We start from the raw sequence: 16665 nt of genomic DNA, 5'->3' as shown, positions 1-16665 counted from the left end.
TTATTTTAAAAACAATGGCTTTCACTTCAATTTTATCATTTATTTTCAACCAATTACTAAATGGCTTAGTGTAAAGTTGCTTAAGTGCCAACAATATAACTGGGTACTTTATACATTTCATAAGCTGTTTCTTCAGTGTGATATGGGTTATATTCGACGCCAATATAATCAATTTCCAAATTAAATTCACCGTCCATCCAATTTAAACCGGCCGCTGTAATTCCAATGCGAGACACTTGAATAGATGACATATAACAATGCTTATCCTGCACACTTCCTTTGGCAACCAAAAAAAATTTCGAAAACGGGATCTAAACATTTTAAAAAATTAGTTAAACAACAATAAAACATGTGTGGTGGAACTGACCTTAACCAATTGCCAATGCGGTCCGCCTCTCGTGTATAGGATATAGCTGTATATATCATGCCAAGTTACATCAAAAAATCCGGGTGAGTGTAAATTCAATGAATATGGTCGACCATCTCCTCTGACTCGTAAAACTGAAGAAAAAAAAATTAATTGAGCAATTGAAATGTTGCCATTTAAAAAAATACTCGAAAAATGTATTACCTAGTGTATTATATTGTCCCCAGTCAAAGTATGAGTCGCGTTGAAATGATTTCTAAAACATTCAAACCGAGTTAGTGCAACTAGCAAAGTCATTCAGTGAATAGAAAATACCTTCACACCAAGACTTGTTACATTACAGTAGCCAGCCTTTGCTACGTTTCCTTGTTTTGGAACCGTCGAATCTAGAACACCGCTGAATAAACCATAGCCGGCTTCACTTATCTTAAACGAACAATGGCTGTATCCTTCATTGTGGTCGCTATCACTTGTTGTAATAAATTTGTCAATGTCTTCTTGTTTCATAAATTCAAACACCGTATCGATTTCACCTAAAATTAGAAACATTTTTATTTAATACATCGAAAAAGTGAAGAAAAAACGAAATGGAGATGTTTTCATTCAATCGATTAGAAAATGTATATAACCATTAAAATAAGAAAAAAACTTGAAAGCAGAAATAAAACACAGATAAACGGGACATTCATATGACATATATTACCGAATGGCAAAAGTATTTGAGGATCTTGTCTCAATCGTTCTTTCCATTCTTCCGTCCATAGTTTGATTTCATTTTTAAGCGCCTTAAGTCCATATTTGATGTGATCTTTTTGTGACTCTTCCTTCATCGTTTTATAGCCATCCTTTTTGTCCGGAACGTATCCGATAAAACCTCTTCTATCGCATGGATTAATATATGGTCCACAAACGATAATTGGTTTTAATAAAATGTCATTTTTCACGTGATTTCTATGAATTGCAGAATAATGTCTGCTGCACACATTTAGTGTCTTAACAAAACCACTAAATCCATTATTTAGCCTAAGAAAATGCACTGACATATTTTATTTTTTAAATTTTTTTTTTTTTTGAAATTTTCCCTTAAAAATGTTATGCACACATCGCTTTTATCTATAACAACATCTGACAGTTGTTAACTGTCAAAAGGCTCGTGTCACAACTGACATAAGTATTACCATAGGCTGTTTACGTATACTTGTTTCAAACAAGTTGTTCGACTTATCGAAAATCTCATGAAAATGAACTGAATATTTCATTCAGCGACAATCTATAAATCATTACCACCAATTTATCACAAATCCAGTTGTATTTCTTCAGAAGACTCTGTCAGTTTAACAGATACATTCATATAATGGTAGACCCAGCGAATTTAAAGGTAATCAAAAAGTGATTTATTTTGTGAACGTTTTTGGACAATCGAAAATGAAATTTTTTGAACAAAACTAAAACTATTACTTTCTATTCAAATTTGCAAAACCAATTTGTACGCGTTGTATGCTTTGACTTAAAAACCAGATGAACAGGTATTAAAATTAAAAATAGGGTCATTTTGAACAATCGAAATTGTACGGAGCCGAACTAAACCAGTGTGTTGTCAATATGTATAGTGATTAATAATTTTATAAAAACATAAAATATGAATATTTGATATTACCAAAAATCGTTGAGTTCAAATGTTTTTAATTGAATCTCCAGAACGGAGAAGAAAACATCAAAATTTATTTTGCATAAATAACAAAACTACAACAACAATTATGTAAATGAAAAAATTACTTGTTACAGCGCCATTTGGAGCAAAATAAGAGCTACTCTCTGCAACGTATCAATTTTTTGTTTGACATTGTTAAATAACAACGATGTCAATGATATGAATATCACAGCATCTAATAAAATAAAATAATTAACACGATAATTGTTTTCTGAACGTTTAATAGGTGGAAGAAGAAGAAGCATTATACGATGCAAATCTTTTGGCCAAGTTGGATTTTAGTCGGTCGATAACAAAATTCAGTCCACCAATAAATGCTGTCAATACGGGTGAAGCGTGGTTAAAGGTTCGTCCACTACAAGTTGGTGACTATGACCGTGGATTTCTTCAATTATTATCACAACTGACCGGTGTTGGCAATGTGACACGGGATGAATTTTTAAGTAAGTTCAAACATTCAGAAGTAGTAATTTATTATCATAATGGATTTGCATTTTTGAAAATAGGCCGATTCCATAAAATGAAATGTAGTGGTGCTTATTATGTGACTGTAATTGAAGACACGCGGATAAATCAAATAATTGGCAGTGCAACGCTTGTGATCGAACATAAGTTCATTCATAGCTGTGGTTTGGTATGTATTGATATTGTCGAATTTGATTGCAAATTTATTGATATTTTTTATTTATAACTTTAGAGAGCCCACTTAGAAGATGTCGTTGTTAACAATACATACAGAGGAAAACAACTCGGTAAATTGTAAGTATTTAAATAATAATATCACTCGTATTACAATGGTGATCGTGCTAAATGAAAATACATTTGCAGAATTGTTTCAACGGTAACTTTACTGGGCGAGTACTTGGGATGTTATAAAATGACACTGGAATGCAAGGATAAATTAATTCAATTTTATACGTCAATGGGGTTAGTTGATTTTATATCACACATCGTTGCATGGTGAAAAAATAGCTCCTATTTTGTTCCAAATAGTTGAATAGGAAGAAAACCACATGGATTTGTTGCAATTTATACAAAACTCCAAATCAATACATTCAAATATTGTTTGAAACAAAATTAAAGCCAATTTTTCATTGAAATGATTCAGTTATTAAAAGTATCTAATTTGGCTGCCCTTTTATTTATTTAGCTACGTTCTTGAAGCTGGAAACGGAAATTCAATGCACATACGTTATGGACAATCGAAATTGTAACTGATTAAGTCGATGCACCTACATTTCTGCATATTAATTGTTCTCAATTCGGATTTTTGTCTAGATATCATGTGCCTACGTAAAAATTTAAAAGGGAGATGGACTCAAACAAAAAATAGTTTTATTTTAAATAAAGGAACACGAGTGAAAAGTACAGATATGTTAAAACTCATTTTTATACAGATATTTTCATTTCTATGTTCATTTTGTTTGAAATGATTTAATAGTAGCATCGATTTATCTATAGTCACCTGTTGGCATGGCCATTCATACTTTCTATTGATTTGCACTAATATATTCAGTTTTTGGTCACGAAAACTATTTAAAATATTTTTTAAAAAAATAAATTAAAATAAAATCTCATTGTGTTCGGATCATGTGGTCCATAGCATAAACTTAAAAAATTTGGTTTTCATCTGTGATAACTTGCTACTGATTCCCTAGATAGAGAAGTATTTAATTCAACTTTCGGAGTACAAGCAAAACAGATGTTCATGCCAGTAATTTCAAACAATGGCTCAACTTTGATAAAATTCCCTGAATTCATTTCATTTTAAAATTAAAATTATTGTACAAATGAATTAGGAAGATTAATCTTATTTGAATAATGACTCTGAAACAGAAATAAATTGATTTTTTAAGTTTGATACTTCAGTATTGAGTAATTATTTTAATATAGACATTAATACCTATGTCTAGTGAATATTCATTAAGAACAAAAAATGACCATGACAAGGAAACAGAATAATATTGAAATCAACACATTTTAAATCAGCAATGTAGCGTTACTAATTTGTTTTGGAGGCTCGGCTGTACTTTTTTCAAATTCTTGCATTTTTCAGAAGTATTTTTTAAAGGCTTAAACTTTTCATGACAAGTACAGGGTTGTCACGAGACTGTCTCCAACTAACAAACGAAATATTTCAAAAATAAACAGATAAACGGAAATGTCAAAATCACAAATTTCAATTTAAAAAAAGATTCAAAAACATTTATCCATAACCATAATGCATTTATTAAAAAAAACGTGTGATAATCAAAATGGTGTTTTGTGCAGAGGAAAAATCACTCAAATCTCGGCTCAATTTTTCGTTGGTCTCACTCTTTCGCCGGATCTTGCTTGTGTTATTCTTAAATCCAGAGAAATGCAAAGTAAATGACGCTTTTTTCTTTCACTCTCATGTGGATAGTCATAAAAGGACAAATTTATAGACATTTTACATGGATCCACTGGAATACGGGACAGCAGACTCAAATCGAATACACTATCATCAACATGATAGGTGTTCTGGAACATTTAAAGTATATTTGTAATTTAAAAAAAGAACATTTAATGAAAAACACGATGTATAAAATAGACATTTCAATATTAATAAAAGAAATGTTTACCATTTTCAATGGACAACTCAAAGGCGGTTTTACAGATTTAATGACTGGTGACCACAAAGTATTCGGCATATTTATACTCTTGCAAACATTTGGCGTGGCCAAGGTTTCCAAGTCATCACATTTATTTCTTCCAACTGTACAACGTGAAATGTTCATTTGAAACTAAAACGAATATTTTGTTACACAAAAAAAACTGAATAAAACACCATCTCTTCATCATTTTACTTACATATATATTATTGGTAATATCGCTCAACACTCGTATAGTTGAATTTAATGTATACTTTTGTCTACCGGGCTGTGTAATATCGAATACATCTACAACCACGGGATTGTCATCATGAACCTCGCATATTTTGAGATTGTCCAATTTCATGTCTTTAGGACGCTAAAAACACAATATTAATACAAGAACATTCAAAATTAATTCAATTGAATTAAATTCTTGGTAACGGTTTTCTCTTATTTACCAAATTCCATGCATTACAACACCAAAACTGCATGAAAATAATTACAACAAAAAGATGTAACTTTTTGGCCAAAGAATACGTTTCCATTTTATCTCGATGAGAGTTGGCGCAGTAACTGACAACAATAAAGTGAATTCAATTCAATATGAATGTAAATGTCAACTTAAAGTTTCTGTGACAATTAATTCGGTTAATGTAGTGCAAAATGTTGAAAATAATCATTTCCAAATTTATCATTCATTTAGCATCACAAAGGTTTTGGATCATTAATTTTGCATTATCTTCATGTCACAGATGAGTTCGACAATTAAAATGTATAAAGTAAAATATGATGTAACGATGACACTCTAAATCGTCCCATTATCGCAAATTGATCGAACGATTTATTTCAATTCAGTAAATGATATTCGGCGAAAATGGCCCATTTACTAGAATTACAATTTAAAACGAAGCACTTCATTTACTTCCATCGATTTTATTAAATATATTTATCGAACAATTTCTTCATAAAATAATTATTTAACCAAGGGCTAAATCAATTACGTGTCCGCGCATATCGCATGGGGAGAGAAGTGCATTTCATTTGCTTATGATTTTCAATAATAAACTGATCAAATGCTTCGGGAACGATATGATCGTATGACTAATCCACGATTCTCTTTAATTAATTCAAGTTGAGATGCAATGACCGACGGAAGGCTGTAAGGTATCAAAATATATTTAATTTATAGCCACCAATCAATTGGTTTGCCAAAGGTGATACTTTTGCGGTCAATAGCATTTGCCCATATTTTTATGCATGATTAAATCAAATAGAATTTCAATCAGCGACCGAGCAGTCATTTTCTTGTTATATTTATTTTCTTGTATTTTTTGCAGAAAAGAACAAAAAACCAGATAACAACAAATGAAAACTATTAAAATGAAATTCGCATTGCTTTTACTTTTGCCCATTAATTTGTTTAATCAAATCATTTTAATAAGTGCCAAAACTAACTTTGAGTGCCAAGTACCTTTGCCACACACTCACCGCAAATCATTGTTTATAAAATTCCCGTTCGAATGATGACTATAATAATAAAAATGATTCCATGAAATTGCGCTATAATAAAAGATATGATCAGCATAATGCATGCAACCGATTATGGTGAAGGTATAACAGATGGTTCGTGTACGATGATAGTGTCGGTTGTTCTGTTTTCTCAATTTCTCCGCATCAAAACAAGATCAATCATATGATTAAATCAAATTGAATAGAAAGATGTAAGAAAAGACGATGGTTCGCACGAGCTGACTTATAATTTATGAGGTTAATGATTTAAAATAATTGAATTCAACTAGCGAATGATTAAAACGTCGATGATGGTAAGTAGGAAATTATCGATTTGGAATTTGTTAGATAAGGTTATCGCGAATAGGCTGGGAAAAAAAGAGATAGACATTTTACGGTGTAAATGATAATTAGTTTGATCTTTGGAGAGAAACAAATTGTGTTTTGCGCATATAATGCGCTACTGCTGATGTTGATGCCGATGGTCGGTTGATTACAAGTTTATGCATAAAAAGCAGCTTGTTTTCTTGTTCTTTGTTGTGGATTACACAAACAGCATCAATGGAGTGGAATATGATGTGAAGAATGAAATTTCGCAGATATTGAGCCGCTGTCGTTGCTGCTGGATGAAGACACATATAAAGAGCTGTGCTAAAAATCAGAACTTTAGTTCTATTCAAGCACTACGCCAAGACATAACTCTTCTGCTCTCTCGGTAGCATTAAACAGAAGGTGCGAAGCAGCAACAAAACAGTTTACACAAAACAGGTTCAATAAATTCATTTAAGCAGCTCTATTGCACTGAGCTGCTGCTGTGTGTCTGTGTCTTTCTACTTTGTGCATCTAAATCATGTATGCAGAAGCCGATTCGTGATCTTGAACTCCAGATTAAATTTTGAAGAAAATGATTTACATCGCAAAATGTGAAAGAACAAACGCATTTCATTCTGTTCGCATACGAATGCTTAAACCGAAAGAACATTTTGTTTTTGCTGTGAAAATTGTAAAATAGTGTTTTTTCTGTTTTTTTTTTTTGAAAGTAGAAGGACTGCAAAAGAAAGAAAACATGTCGAAATTGATGCTTTTTGGATGCTCTCTTCTCTTTTTATTCGCTATTTTGGTGAATGATTGTGGTAAGTCGTACATTTTTATCGTGATTTAGCGGTATATTTGTTGTGCACGGGCTCCATTCACTTTGTTTTGCACCATTCGAATACAAAATAATAATAATACGAACAACGGATTTCATTAATGAGCGACGAACGAAATAAAAAAAAAACGGGAATGATTCATCGATAAAACTCAATGCTGATGTGATTAATTTAAATCAAAGAATTCGAATTACTCAGCAAATTCATGTTTGTGTGATTTTTTTTTTTGTAGAACTCTCAAGTTCAAGACTTAAACTTTAAGTTCGAGCGACGTCACTTTAAGCTTAATGTACATTGTACACACGAATTCAGAATTTATGCGCCGAATGAAGTAAGCGTAAGATTAAATGACGCGCGAATATTATAGGATTTAATGACCAAAATTACTTCATTCTTTTATTTGGCGAAGCAACACACTTTCAAGTTCAGATCTAATCAACGATTTATTGAGTCTCGTGTGGTTTTTTTTCGCATTCTCCTTCTGTTTTTTTCGCATCTTTTCTTTTTTTTATCATATATACATTTTATTTCAATGACTGTCCGAATGAGGTAATCGCGCACAATATTTTGCGATTAAGATTTTATTCAATTCGATAAAATGGGCTTGAGTAAAATGTGAAATTGAGTACAGTGCCACGACGAAGTTCCAATTACTGTTAAATGTTGATGCTCTTAATTTCATGCAAATGGTGATAGTTTTTACATAAATGACTTCTGGTTTGTGGAACAATAACCGGCCACACGACGTCTGGTCGTAGCGAATTTTCAACGCAGACATTGATCGATAGAAAATGACTTAAGATGCAGTGGTTGTGCATAAAAAAAAATGCTACATTTAAGTTCTGTGCTATGTGGAAGTGGCGATCGGCACAAAACGAGACTGTGTTGGATGCGAACCAAAGTGAAAGAGGACGACCGAAGAAAAATATGCTCTATGTGGAAGGAAAAAGAAAAAGAAGACACAAAAACTATTTTGCATTATTGCATGGCAAACAGACACTTTCATATCTTCTTGATGTTGTTGTGTTTATTTTAGATTCGTTTCCATATCAGCATTTGCCCAACCGAGAAGGCTATGTGCCCGTTTATATTCGTTTAGGTGATACGCCTTTGACTGAAATAAACCCAGAGCTGGCCATCGCATTTCATGAGGTTGCTGTAAATGGACGACAATTAAAATCTAACGACGATGTAAGTAATAAACAATTATCGCGCAGTTTTACACGAAACGATATACATGACAATAAAACACACTCGTGTGTACGGAAAATATTACACTCATATATTTATTCTCTCTCTCTTCCTCTCTCTCCCTCATTCTCGCTATTTTTTCTCTCTTTTCTTCATAATTTCCAGTATGCCAACGACCCAATGCAAGAAATAAAGATAGCCCAAATTGAGAAAAGAATCGATATTGACAACAGCAGCAATGGTGATGAACATGTTGAACCGCAACCGACAGAACATAAAGTGTAATCATATCTTCCAGCTAAAATTCGTTTTATGCAATTTCAAAACTGGAAAATTATCACATTTTTTGTTTTTTCATCAAAGTATTAAATTTTAGTTGCTTTTATGAGTCAATTATGCCAACAACATTCAACACAATAAAAGTATTAGTGATAAACGAATGACGATGACGATGTCTTATTTTTATATCGATTAGATAAGTGTCGGAACTTTCAAGCTCATTCAATATTTCAAGCCGAAACAAAAAAAAAATGGAAGGAGAAAGAGCAAAGAAGTCAGAATATAGAACACAATTCTGCTTTGCACAGCACCTAATAGCACGAGTTTAAGAAGCAAAACGTGTTTGCAAACGATAACATCATTATTCATTCATTTTAACTTACGATAAATAACCATATCATGACCTTTTTTTATTTATCTCTCACTCACTTTACAAGCTCTTAGTCACGATCACCTTCTTTCACACTGCACTGTTGTTTTTCTTGAATTTTTATCGGAAATAATGAATGAAACTTGACAGTGTTCGTGTAGAACTATCAAAATTTCTAATAATGAGAGTGAATACTCTTGAATTTTTCATATTTCAATAAGAAACTTATTTTCAACCAATAAATAATAGTAAATGTCAGCAATGGAAGTTAACAAAGTACTTCTATGGAAGCTATAAAAATAATAAAATACGTTCATTAACGGAATTTGTCACTAAAATTAATAGCTGTTGGGAGTTGTCTATGTTTTTTCCATGTCCGTCAAATATACGGAACGTACGGAATGATCATAGGCGTTCTCATACAACACGGCAAAAATAAACGTAAGTAGATAGAAAAAAATGCATATTCATATAATCGCAAATCATCACAACTAAAGCCATCATGAATCGATGTAGTAAAAATAAATAATAAATGTATTGAAAATTCAAATATCGTATGCGTAACGTAAAATCGCATCATCAAATATTCCGTCGAAATTCGAGGTTAAATTCGATTTGGAATTGTTTTCGGATTTATTTGGCATATATGTACATATATCGTCAATGCTGCGATGGCATTTAATGTTTGTATACATTTTCTTCGCAAAAACAAAATAGACGATGCGTCAATGACCCAAAAAGTCAAAATAAAAATTGAAGAAAGTAGAGCCAGAGAGAGAGGGGAAAAGAAAAGAAAAGAAACATAATGATTGTAGTTATTCGAACAGTGTTGATTGACTTCATCTGAAAGTGCTAGAAAATTGAAGAAAATAAATCACATATGAGTAACACAACCACCACATTTGACATTGTGTTAGGCGTGCTCAAGTGAATGTCAAGCGTCTCACATACATGCATGCGGCTACCATCGGCATTCATGTATTGTTTTTTATAGCAGTTCTATGAAACGTTCAGGCGAACGAGAGAATTTTCTCGCTAGTACCGCAACTCATACAATCACAACGTGTGGCTACGCAAAAACTGGGTGTATACGTACATGGAATTGTGAAGACGCATCCGAGTCGGAATGAACAGAAATGAAATCCATAACATGACTGCACGCAGAGCGAAAGAGCGAGAATATTACAGTGAGTCTAACGAGAGCCATACGAGTGATACAATTATTTCCATTTATTTGCAGTATTACTTCATTTATTGTTTAGATTGCTTTGCGTTAGTGTAGGCATCAGTTCGTTTCGGTAGTGAAAACGAGAAAGAAAACTACGCTGTTAAAAACATTTGATTGAAATTAATTTCGAAGCAATTTATATCGAAATCGACATTTTTTTTAAATCGAATAATTCAGGTTTTCATTTAGTTTAGTTGAAACCATTTACTGCGACAGACTGTGTGTGCGTTTATATTTTTTTATGAAGAAAAGTACTATTGTTTTTTCTTCTCTCATTCCTGCGTTGAGTCAATCTGTCATTACCCACAGTGTATGAAAAGTTTCTAGAAGATTCGATCAATGAAAACAAATTGAAAACTATTTGATAGTGAAAGAAAATTCAATAAATATACGACCTTAGTTAAAATTTGGCGATAGTAAAATGGTTTAGCATTCCGTGTCAAAAAAAAAACACATCCATTTTGAAGGCAAACATTTTGATTGAAGTGTATATGTGTGTATATATATAATATACGTGTCTTGTGTGAAGAGTTAAAAAAGAAACGATAGAAAAATAAGAGAACCGAAATGATGTCGCCGGCCTATCTGTTCGGAGTCGCAATATTTTTGATTCTATTTCGGCTGTTGAATGTAAACTATCAACCAATCAAACCGTATATAGCATGCTTTGATGAATCATTTTTGGATTGTATCTACAAATATGCGCCCATTCTGCGAGATCCGTAAGTCGTTGTTGATTTTTAGCCAAAAGTGTCATTAAATTTGTCGTATGTTTTGTTTTCTGTCGGTGTGTGCGTGTGTATACACGATAAGCGATGATGTCGTGTGTTACGGTGAATAGGTGTTTTCGGTACCTCTCACTCCATAATTATTTTGTCAAAATGTACATTTATTATTTCTTATATGGAAATTTAATCACTGTAAGAAATTCGAAACTCGAAAAACAAGAGAATAGAAAAATATGTTTGTTTCGCACTGATCAAGTAGAAAATATTGAATTCAAAAATCATAGCAAGACAAAGAAAATCGCAATGTAATCAAATTATATATTTTTAAAAAGATAAATATTATTTTTCATTTTTTGCTGTGCTGACTTAATTAATCTTGTGACGCATTATATTGCTTTTTATTTTTCAAAAAATATTTATATATTTGAGTCACTTTTAATAAGACCAAATAAAGGAAAACGACCCGCACGATAAAACTCTTTATCTACATTTCGTCAATGGACTTGGGTTTGTTTGCCAATGTGGCATTGGGTCGGTGTCTCGACTGATTCAATTAGACGTTGTAATCATTTCAAATATTATAATCATAATTCCACCGAAGCGAAGCTATAACGTCTCTAGTTTATTTAATTCGATGCCTTTGCTCACTATCTCCATGTCGATTTTATTGTTATTATTATAGTTAGTCAAGTGTGTGTGATTGTGTACCGACAATATTCGTTGTCGCCCGTTCTAATTGACTGAGTCGCTCATTCTTAGACGCCATAAATGCGTGAAAGTAATTCGAAACTAGTTCGAAAATAAGAAAAAATAACAAACAAAAAATGATAATCCAGAAATCGAAATCGTTATCAACATGTATATTTATAATTTTGCTTTTTATTTTGAATATATAGATACGTTCCAACGCTTTGGGGCTATTCTGGTCATTTGCAAACAGTATTTCATAGTATAGTTGGTCGTGTAAAATGTCCATGGCCATCAGGCGATCGAATTTATTTGACGCTCAACGACAATTCAACACTCACGTACGACCTGTACCAACCATTGAACGAACCACAAGGTAAGTTTTTACAAATCATATTTTCATTATTCAGAGAACTGTTTCGAAAATTCATCGACCGCGTTAAATTCGGCAACAGCGACGACGACAAAAATGGTGTCGGCAGCGGTCAGCAATATTGAATCGAAATTCCGAGAACATTCCGATTCATTTAATATTTACAAATAGACGACATATAAACAACAAATCGATGACCCTTTTTAAATGTTTATCGTTTCTACTATGTAATTTCATTTTTCCAATAATTTATCATGTGTATTGTTGCTTTTTGTTTTATTTTAATTGCACAGATGATGTGACAGTGGCAATTTGCCCTGGGATTGGAAACACATCAGAAACCGTGTACATTCGAACATTTGTTCATTTGGCACAATCGATGGGTTATAGATGCGCGGTGCTTAATCATATTGGGGCATTAGCAACAGTTGAAGTAACATCCAGTCGGATATTCTCATATGGTGAGTATGACTCAACAGCTACAGAGTAATTGATTTCAATCGATTGAAATATAATATATGTATATTTGTTCATATGTGATATATCAATTGATAAGAACAAAACTCTTGCATGATTAACGACAATACCGGCACAAATTTCTAATAAATATATGAATCGATCGACTGTTTAGAAAATAATTGCTTAGCGTATCGAATGTAATTTAAGAATTGTTTGTACTTAATTCTAATAAATACATTCTATTATATGGTATATTAGGACATACCGGAGATTATGCTGAAATGGTGAAGCATTTGGAGCAAAAGTATCCGTCATCGTACATTGTTGCGGTTGGTTTTAGTCTTGGTGGCAATATCGTAACTAAATACATGGGCGAAGAGCAGGGCAAAATTCCGCGAAATATCATCGGTGGCATCAGTATATGTCAAGGATACAATGCTGTCGAGTATGTATACACTTTCACTCCAACTATGAACAAAATTGAGAACAAACAAAAACCATAAAAAAAAATCAATACTAATTCATATAACATGCATTTTACAGAGGCACGCAACATTTAATGAATTGGGAAAACTTCCGACGATTGTATTTATATGTAATGACCGAGAATGTGAAGCAAATCATACGCAAACATCGACATGTCTTATTGTCCGAAGATGTTAAAAAGAAGTACGATATTAAAGAATCTGATATTTCGTATGCTTTAACACTACCAGATTTGGATGAAGTGTATACACGAAAAATTCATAACTTCCCGTCGGTCAACGATTTGTATCAATGGAGTTCTTCACTTAATTATTTACAGTACATTAAGAAACCAATGGTGTTCATTAATTCAAAAGACGACCCGCTCATTCCGGAGAGTTTGCTTGAACCGATCAAAGAGCATGCAAGTAAGTGCACACATTAAATATACATTAGACATTCCGGATTTAATGAAAAAAAAATGTGTTCTTTTTCACTTTCTGGTAAACAGGTAAACACCCAAATACACTCTATGTAGAGGTGGCCCATGGTGGACATTTAGGTTTCTATGAAGGCGGCTACATCTATCCAAATCCAATAACATGGTTAGATAGAGCGACCATAGCAATCATCGGAGGCATTGTTCTTTCGAACAAAAATCGTTTGATGCATAAAGTTGAAATCGATTAAGTGACCGATTCGGTGCCAATTCGGTGCATTTTGACGTTCGTTTCAAACGACGCATTTACATTTTAATTCTTCTAAGCCGAATGACATCCGTTTGATTTACAACAAAAACAGCAATTGTCAATCCAAATACGAGTATGAAAGCCAAATACAAAAACCCATATGGAACCATTGAATTTTTGAAAGATCCTTCACTAAACTAATATATGAACAACCCATCAGTTCAAGTCATCTCATCATCTTCATTTATCATCGGTTCACGTGTCACAGTCACCGCCGCGCTCGTTCATTTCGTCCAAGTATTTACCAATGTGTATATCAGCGCTCAAACATCGTGATGGGATCGTGGTTTTTTTTTACTTAATATCTTAACCGCGATGCGAAAACATATTTGAATTTTACGATACTTATTTATATTCTAAACAAAGAAAAAAAAAACATAAAAATCACACATTTTAAAAAATCAAATTGAAAACAAATATTTCAAGTGATTGATTTAGGGCACGCAAATTTATTAAAAAGAAAAACAAATGCTTAACATTTAAGTTTTACAGGCAGGATTCAGTTATACATAGGACATAAACAAATTGATGTACGCTTACATTTGTTTTTTCTTCTTTTAAATTGATGTGATTTTTGTGTTGATTCAAATTGAAAAAAAAATGGACAAATTAATCACTTGTGATCACTGTTTGCTCTCCGCCTCAGTTCAAAGTCACCAAACAAATTCGTGAAACAATGAATTTTAATAGCTGCAAGAGGCTCATTTGTTTCCATTTTCACAGGGACTAAGTTCTCTTTAGATATCAATTTTTTTTTTAAATTTCGAATTTTTTTTTACCAATTGACAGTTATCCGTACATACGAATCGTGTGGTAACAGTCGGACTTCTCGTTTTTTAAAATGAAAAACATTCAAAACCAAGTTAAATCATTCCAGTTTTAAAAATAATTCGGAATTAAAACCGTTGCATTTAAGTGAATTTAATTGTTAAATTATTTAAAGGAAAATTTAAACAAATACAAACAAAAAAATTGAAAAATAAATCGAGCATTTTTAATCATGATTAAAGAATTCGCTTTTTAGATGCTATGTGAATCATAATATCGTCGACCGATACAACGAACTTTGTACTTAACAAACTTTGTAGTTTATTTATTTGTACAGCTTTTATAATAGCATGCGGTCTTAATCATCTGACCTTCTCACTCATTTCGTTATAAGATCAACAAGTAAATTGCTACAATCATCTACTGCGCAAATAAATCTTTCGTAACAATCTAAAACAATTTGTTTGTGTCAATTATCAAGAATAGGTTACAGTGATTTAAACAAGAATCTGAATGTTAAGTATATAACAGTTATCTACTCCATTAGAGCGACTGTTTTTCAGGGTGAGAAGGGATGCTCCGAGGAGCACTGCGGACAAAGATAAAAAAATATCTGAAAGTGTAATATTATTTATTTGAATTATTTTTTTAACTTTTGACTATCTCAGGAGAAGTCTTACATTCATTCTCGGACATTCATATAATTGGGCTTCAAAATGTTGAAATTAGCCATGTTTTAAGGCTATTTGCTAGGGGCCAGTTTACAGTTGATAACTTTTTTTGCTTAATACATTCAATAGCATACGCTCGATTTGTCTCACGAAAATTCGATGTGTGGTATGTTTTGCAACCACTGATAAAATTGCTACTGCATTGATGCCAATATTCGAATGCAACTGAACGTGGATGGATTGAAAAAGAGAAATAAATTTTCAGTAGAGATGACATTAACAATCATCAGTGCACTTTGAACCCATGATCAAACTCATTTGGAACATTTTCAAACCGAGATCAATTGTCACAAAACTGTGCCTGAAACTGCGAAGAATCCATTAGTACACAAGTATACAACAATCAACAGGAGGCTTTTTCAGTGGAAATCTTTAGCAAATCGAAAGACTCGGCGAAAATCCTAGATTTCTCTGCGAAAAACCCTAGGAAATCAGAAAAACTTCTCTCGCATCCAAAAAACCCCCAGCAAATCGAAATATTTTATCCTATTTCCAACTTTTTTTGAAAGTTCTTTACCCTGAAAAAAGAACTGAAAATAAATGAATAAATAAAACAAAATTTCGTTTTTCTTTTGACACATAATACGATTTATTTACTATTTTTATGTGAATATTTTCGATTTTTCTTTCTTAAATTGTAATTTTTCACTGTGATTCACAACGGCTCAAAATATTTCTTTGATTTATAGGAATAAATTCATCGATTGAAAATGAAAGTAACACAAAGAAATTGGGAGAAGTGAAATTGAAATGTTTATGCTTTGCTGTTTGTTTTAATTCTTTTGTTTACAGCTTCGTGATTTTGCTTATCCAAAAATATACACAATATTGTTTTGTTGTAGGTAAGCATTAACAAATCGAAACAAAATTATGAGTTCATGTTTAACGTGCTGCAAAAATTGATATTGATTTAAAATTGAATATTCCGAGATGCAATTGATATTTAAAGAGTCGTATGTTATGTTTTCTTGCTATATCGATAAATGTATTTTCAGCAAAAAAAAAAAAAAAACAAAAAAGCGAAAATTAATTTGTCAAAAAAAAAACATTGGCACAAATTGGATTTATTTCATATTCATTAAATCGAATTTTGAAATTCCACGAACACAAATTAAAAAAGTGTCACAAATACATCAGTTTGATTCACACTGCTTGGACCAATCCAATCTGAAACGAGAACTGTTTTATATTTTTTTCTCTCTTGTATCGATGTAGTTTAGCGAGTAAATAGAAAATCATATTCGAATATACATAAAATTGTCGAAGAAGAACAAAGCGAAGGCT

General features: G+C 32.2%; 5 protein-coding genes across 6 annotated transcripts; 3 read left to right on the top strand and 2 right to left on the bottom strand.

The window, feature by feature from the left end:
- Window positions 1-19: 19 nt before the first annotated feature.
- LOC116341570 (complex I intermediate-associated protein 30, mitochondrial) lies at window positions 20-1502 on the bottom strand. The gene is made up of 5 exons (XM_031768716.1): window positions 1071-1502; window positions 683-900; window positions 572-623; window positions 368-501; window positions 20-311 (listed from the first exon to the last, which is right to left on the bottom strand). Exons 1-5 carry the CDS (start codon window positions 1408-1410, stop codon window positions 81-83), a joined length of 975 nt encoding a protein of 324 aa, XP_031624576.1. The 5' UTR covers window positions 1411-1502; the 3' UTR covers window positions 20-80.
- A 40-nt stretch (window positions 1503-1542) lies between these two features.
- Window positions 1543-3696, top strand: LOC116341571 (probable glucosamine 6-phosphate N-acetyltransferase). The gene is made up of 7 exons (XM_031768717.1): window positions 1543-1745; window positions 2305-2521; window positions 2585-2712; window positions 2776-2837; window positions 2907-3005; window positions 3229-3288; window positions 3357-3696. The coding sequence occupies exons 1-7, from the start codon at window positions 1722-1724 to the stop codon at window positions 3373-3375; spliced, it is 609 nt and encodes a 202-aa protein (XP_031624577.1). The 5' UTR covers window positions 1543-1721; the 3' UTR covers window positions 3376-3696.
- Window positions 3697-4325: 629 nt separating this feature from the next.
- Window positions 4326-5248, bottom strand: LOC116341767. The gene is made up of 4 exons (XM_031769043.1): window positions 5152-5248; window positions 4911-5069; window positions 4682-4843; window positions 4326-4580 (listed from the first exon to the last, which is right to left on the bottom strand). Exons 1-4 carry the CDS (start codon window positions 5236-5238, stop codon window positions 4374-4376), a joined length of 615 nt encoding a protein of 204 aa, XP_031624903.1. The 5' UTR covers window positions 5239-5248; the 3' UTR covers window positions 4326-4373.
- Window positions 5249-6951: 1703 nt separating this feature from the next.
- Window positions 6952-8988, top strand: LOC116341643. The gene is made up of 4 exons (XM_031768821.1): window positions 6952-6970; window positions 7243-7335; window positions 8390-8544; window positions 8710-8988. Exons 2-4 carry the CDS (start codon window positions 7269-7271, stop codon window positions 8827-8829), a joined length of 342 nt encoding a protein of 113 aa, XP_031624681.1. The 5' UTR covers window positions 6952-6970; window positions 7243-7268; the 3' UTR covers window positions 8830-8988.
- A 1418-nt stretch (window positions 8989-10406) lies between these two features.
- On the top strand, window positions 10407-14258 carry LOC116341665 (abhydrolase domain-containing protein 2). Of its 2 annotated transcripts, none has more exons than XM_031768868.1 (6): window positions 10407-11143; window positions 12046-12212; window positions 12503-12670; window positions 12927-13113; window positions 13212-13561; window positions 13645-14258. In XM_031768868.1, the coding sequence occupies exons 1-6, from the start codon at window positions 10989-10991 to the stop codon at window positions 13821-13823; spliced, it is 1206 nt and encodes a 401-aa protein (XP_031624728.1). In that variant the 5' UTR covers window positions 10407-10988; the 3' UTR covers window positions 13824-14258. The 2 variants fall into 2 exon arrangements, with proteins under 2 accessions (XP_031624728.1, XP_031624729.1); XM_031768869.1 differs by lacking the exon at window positions 10407-11143 and adding an exon at window positions 11288-11454.
- Window positions 14259-16665: the final 2407 nt, after the last annotated feature.

Source organism: Contarinia nasturtii, unplaced genomic scaffold (assembly GCF_009176525.2).
Source record: "Contarinia nasturtii isolate CC-2019 unplaced genomic scaffold, AAFC_CNas_1.1 Cnas_scaffold_745, whole genome shotgun sequence".
In the NCBI taxonomy this organism is placed as follows: domain Eukaryota; kingdom Metazoa; phylum Arthropoda; class Insecta; order Diptera; family Cecidomyiidae; genus Contarinia; species Contarinia nasturtii.
This window is presented reverse-complemented; position numbering and strand designations above follow the sequence as displayed.

Coding starts and splice junctions, on each gene's coding strand:
- LOC116341570 (XM_031768716.1), bottom strand. CDS start 1,410: ATGTCAGTGCATTTTCTTAGGCTAAATAATGGATTTAGTGGTTTTGTT. Junction 901..1,070: donor TCAAATACTTTTGCCATTCG/GTAATATATGTC, acceptor TTCTAATTTTAG/GTGAAATCGATACGGTGTTT. Junction 502..571: donor GGGACAATATAATACACTAG/GTAATACATTTT, acceptor TTTTTTCTTCAG/TTTTACGAGTCAGAGGAGAT.
- LOC116341571 (XM_031768717.1), top strand. CDS start 1,722: ATGGTAGACCCAGCGAATTTAAAG. Junction 1,746..2,304: donor TAGACCCAGCGAATTTAAAG/GTAATCAAAAAG, acceptor AACGTTTAATAG/GTGGAAGAAGAAGAAGCATT. Junction 2,838..2,906: donor GGAAAACAACTCGGTAAATT/GTAAGTATTTAA, acceptor ATACATTTGCAG/AATTGTTTCAACGGTAACTT.
- LOC116341767 (XM_031769043.1), bottom strand. CDS start 5,238: ATGGAAACGTATTCTTTGGCCAAAAAGTTACATCTTTTTGTTGTAATT. Junction 5,070..5,151: donor GTTGTAATGCATGGAATTTG/GTAAATAAGAGA, acceptor TTGTGTTTTTAG/CGTCCTAAAGACATGAAATT. Junction 4,581..4,681: donor TGAGTTGTCCATTGAAAATG/GTAAACATTTCT, acceptor TAAATGTTCCAG/AACACCTATCATGTTGATGA.
- LOC116341643 (XM_031768821.1), top strand. CDS start 7,269: ATGTCGAAATTGATGCTTTTTGGATGCTCTCTTCTCTTTTTATTCGCT. Junction 7,336..8,389: donor TATTTTGGTGAATGATTGTG/GTAAGTCGTACA, acceptor TGTTTATTTTAG/ATTCGTTTCCATATCAGCAT. Junction 8,545..8,709: donor AATTAAAATCTAACGACGAT/GTAAGTAATAAA, acceptor CATAATTTCCAG/TATGCCAACGACCCAATGCA.
- LOC116341665 (XM_031768868.1), top strand. CDS start 10,989: ATGATGTCGCCGGCCTATCTGTTCGGAGTCGCAATATTTTTGATTCTA. Junction 12,213..12,502: donor ACCATTGAACGAACCACAAG/GTAAGTTTTTAC, acceptor TTAATTGCACAG/ATGATGTGACAGTGGCAATT. Junction 13,562..13,644: donor ACCGATCAAAGAGCATGCAA/GTAAGTGCACAC, acceptor TCTGGTAAACAG/GTAAACACCCAAATACACTC.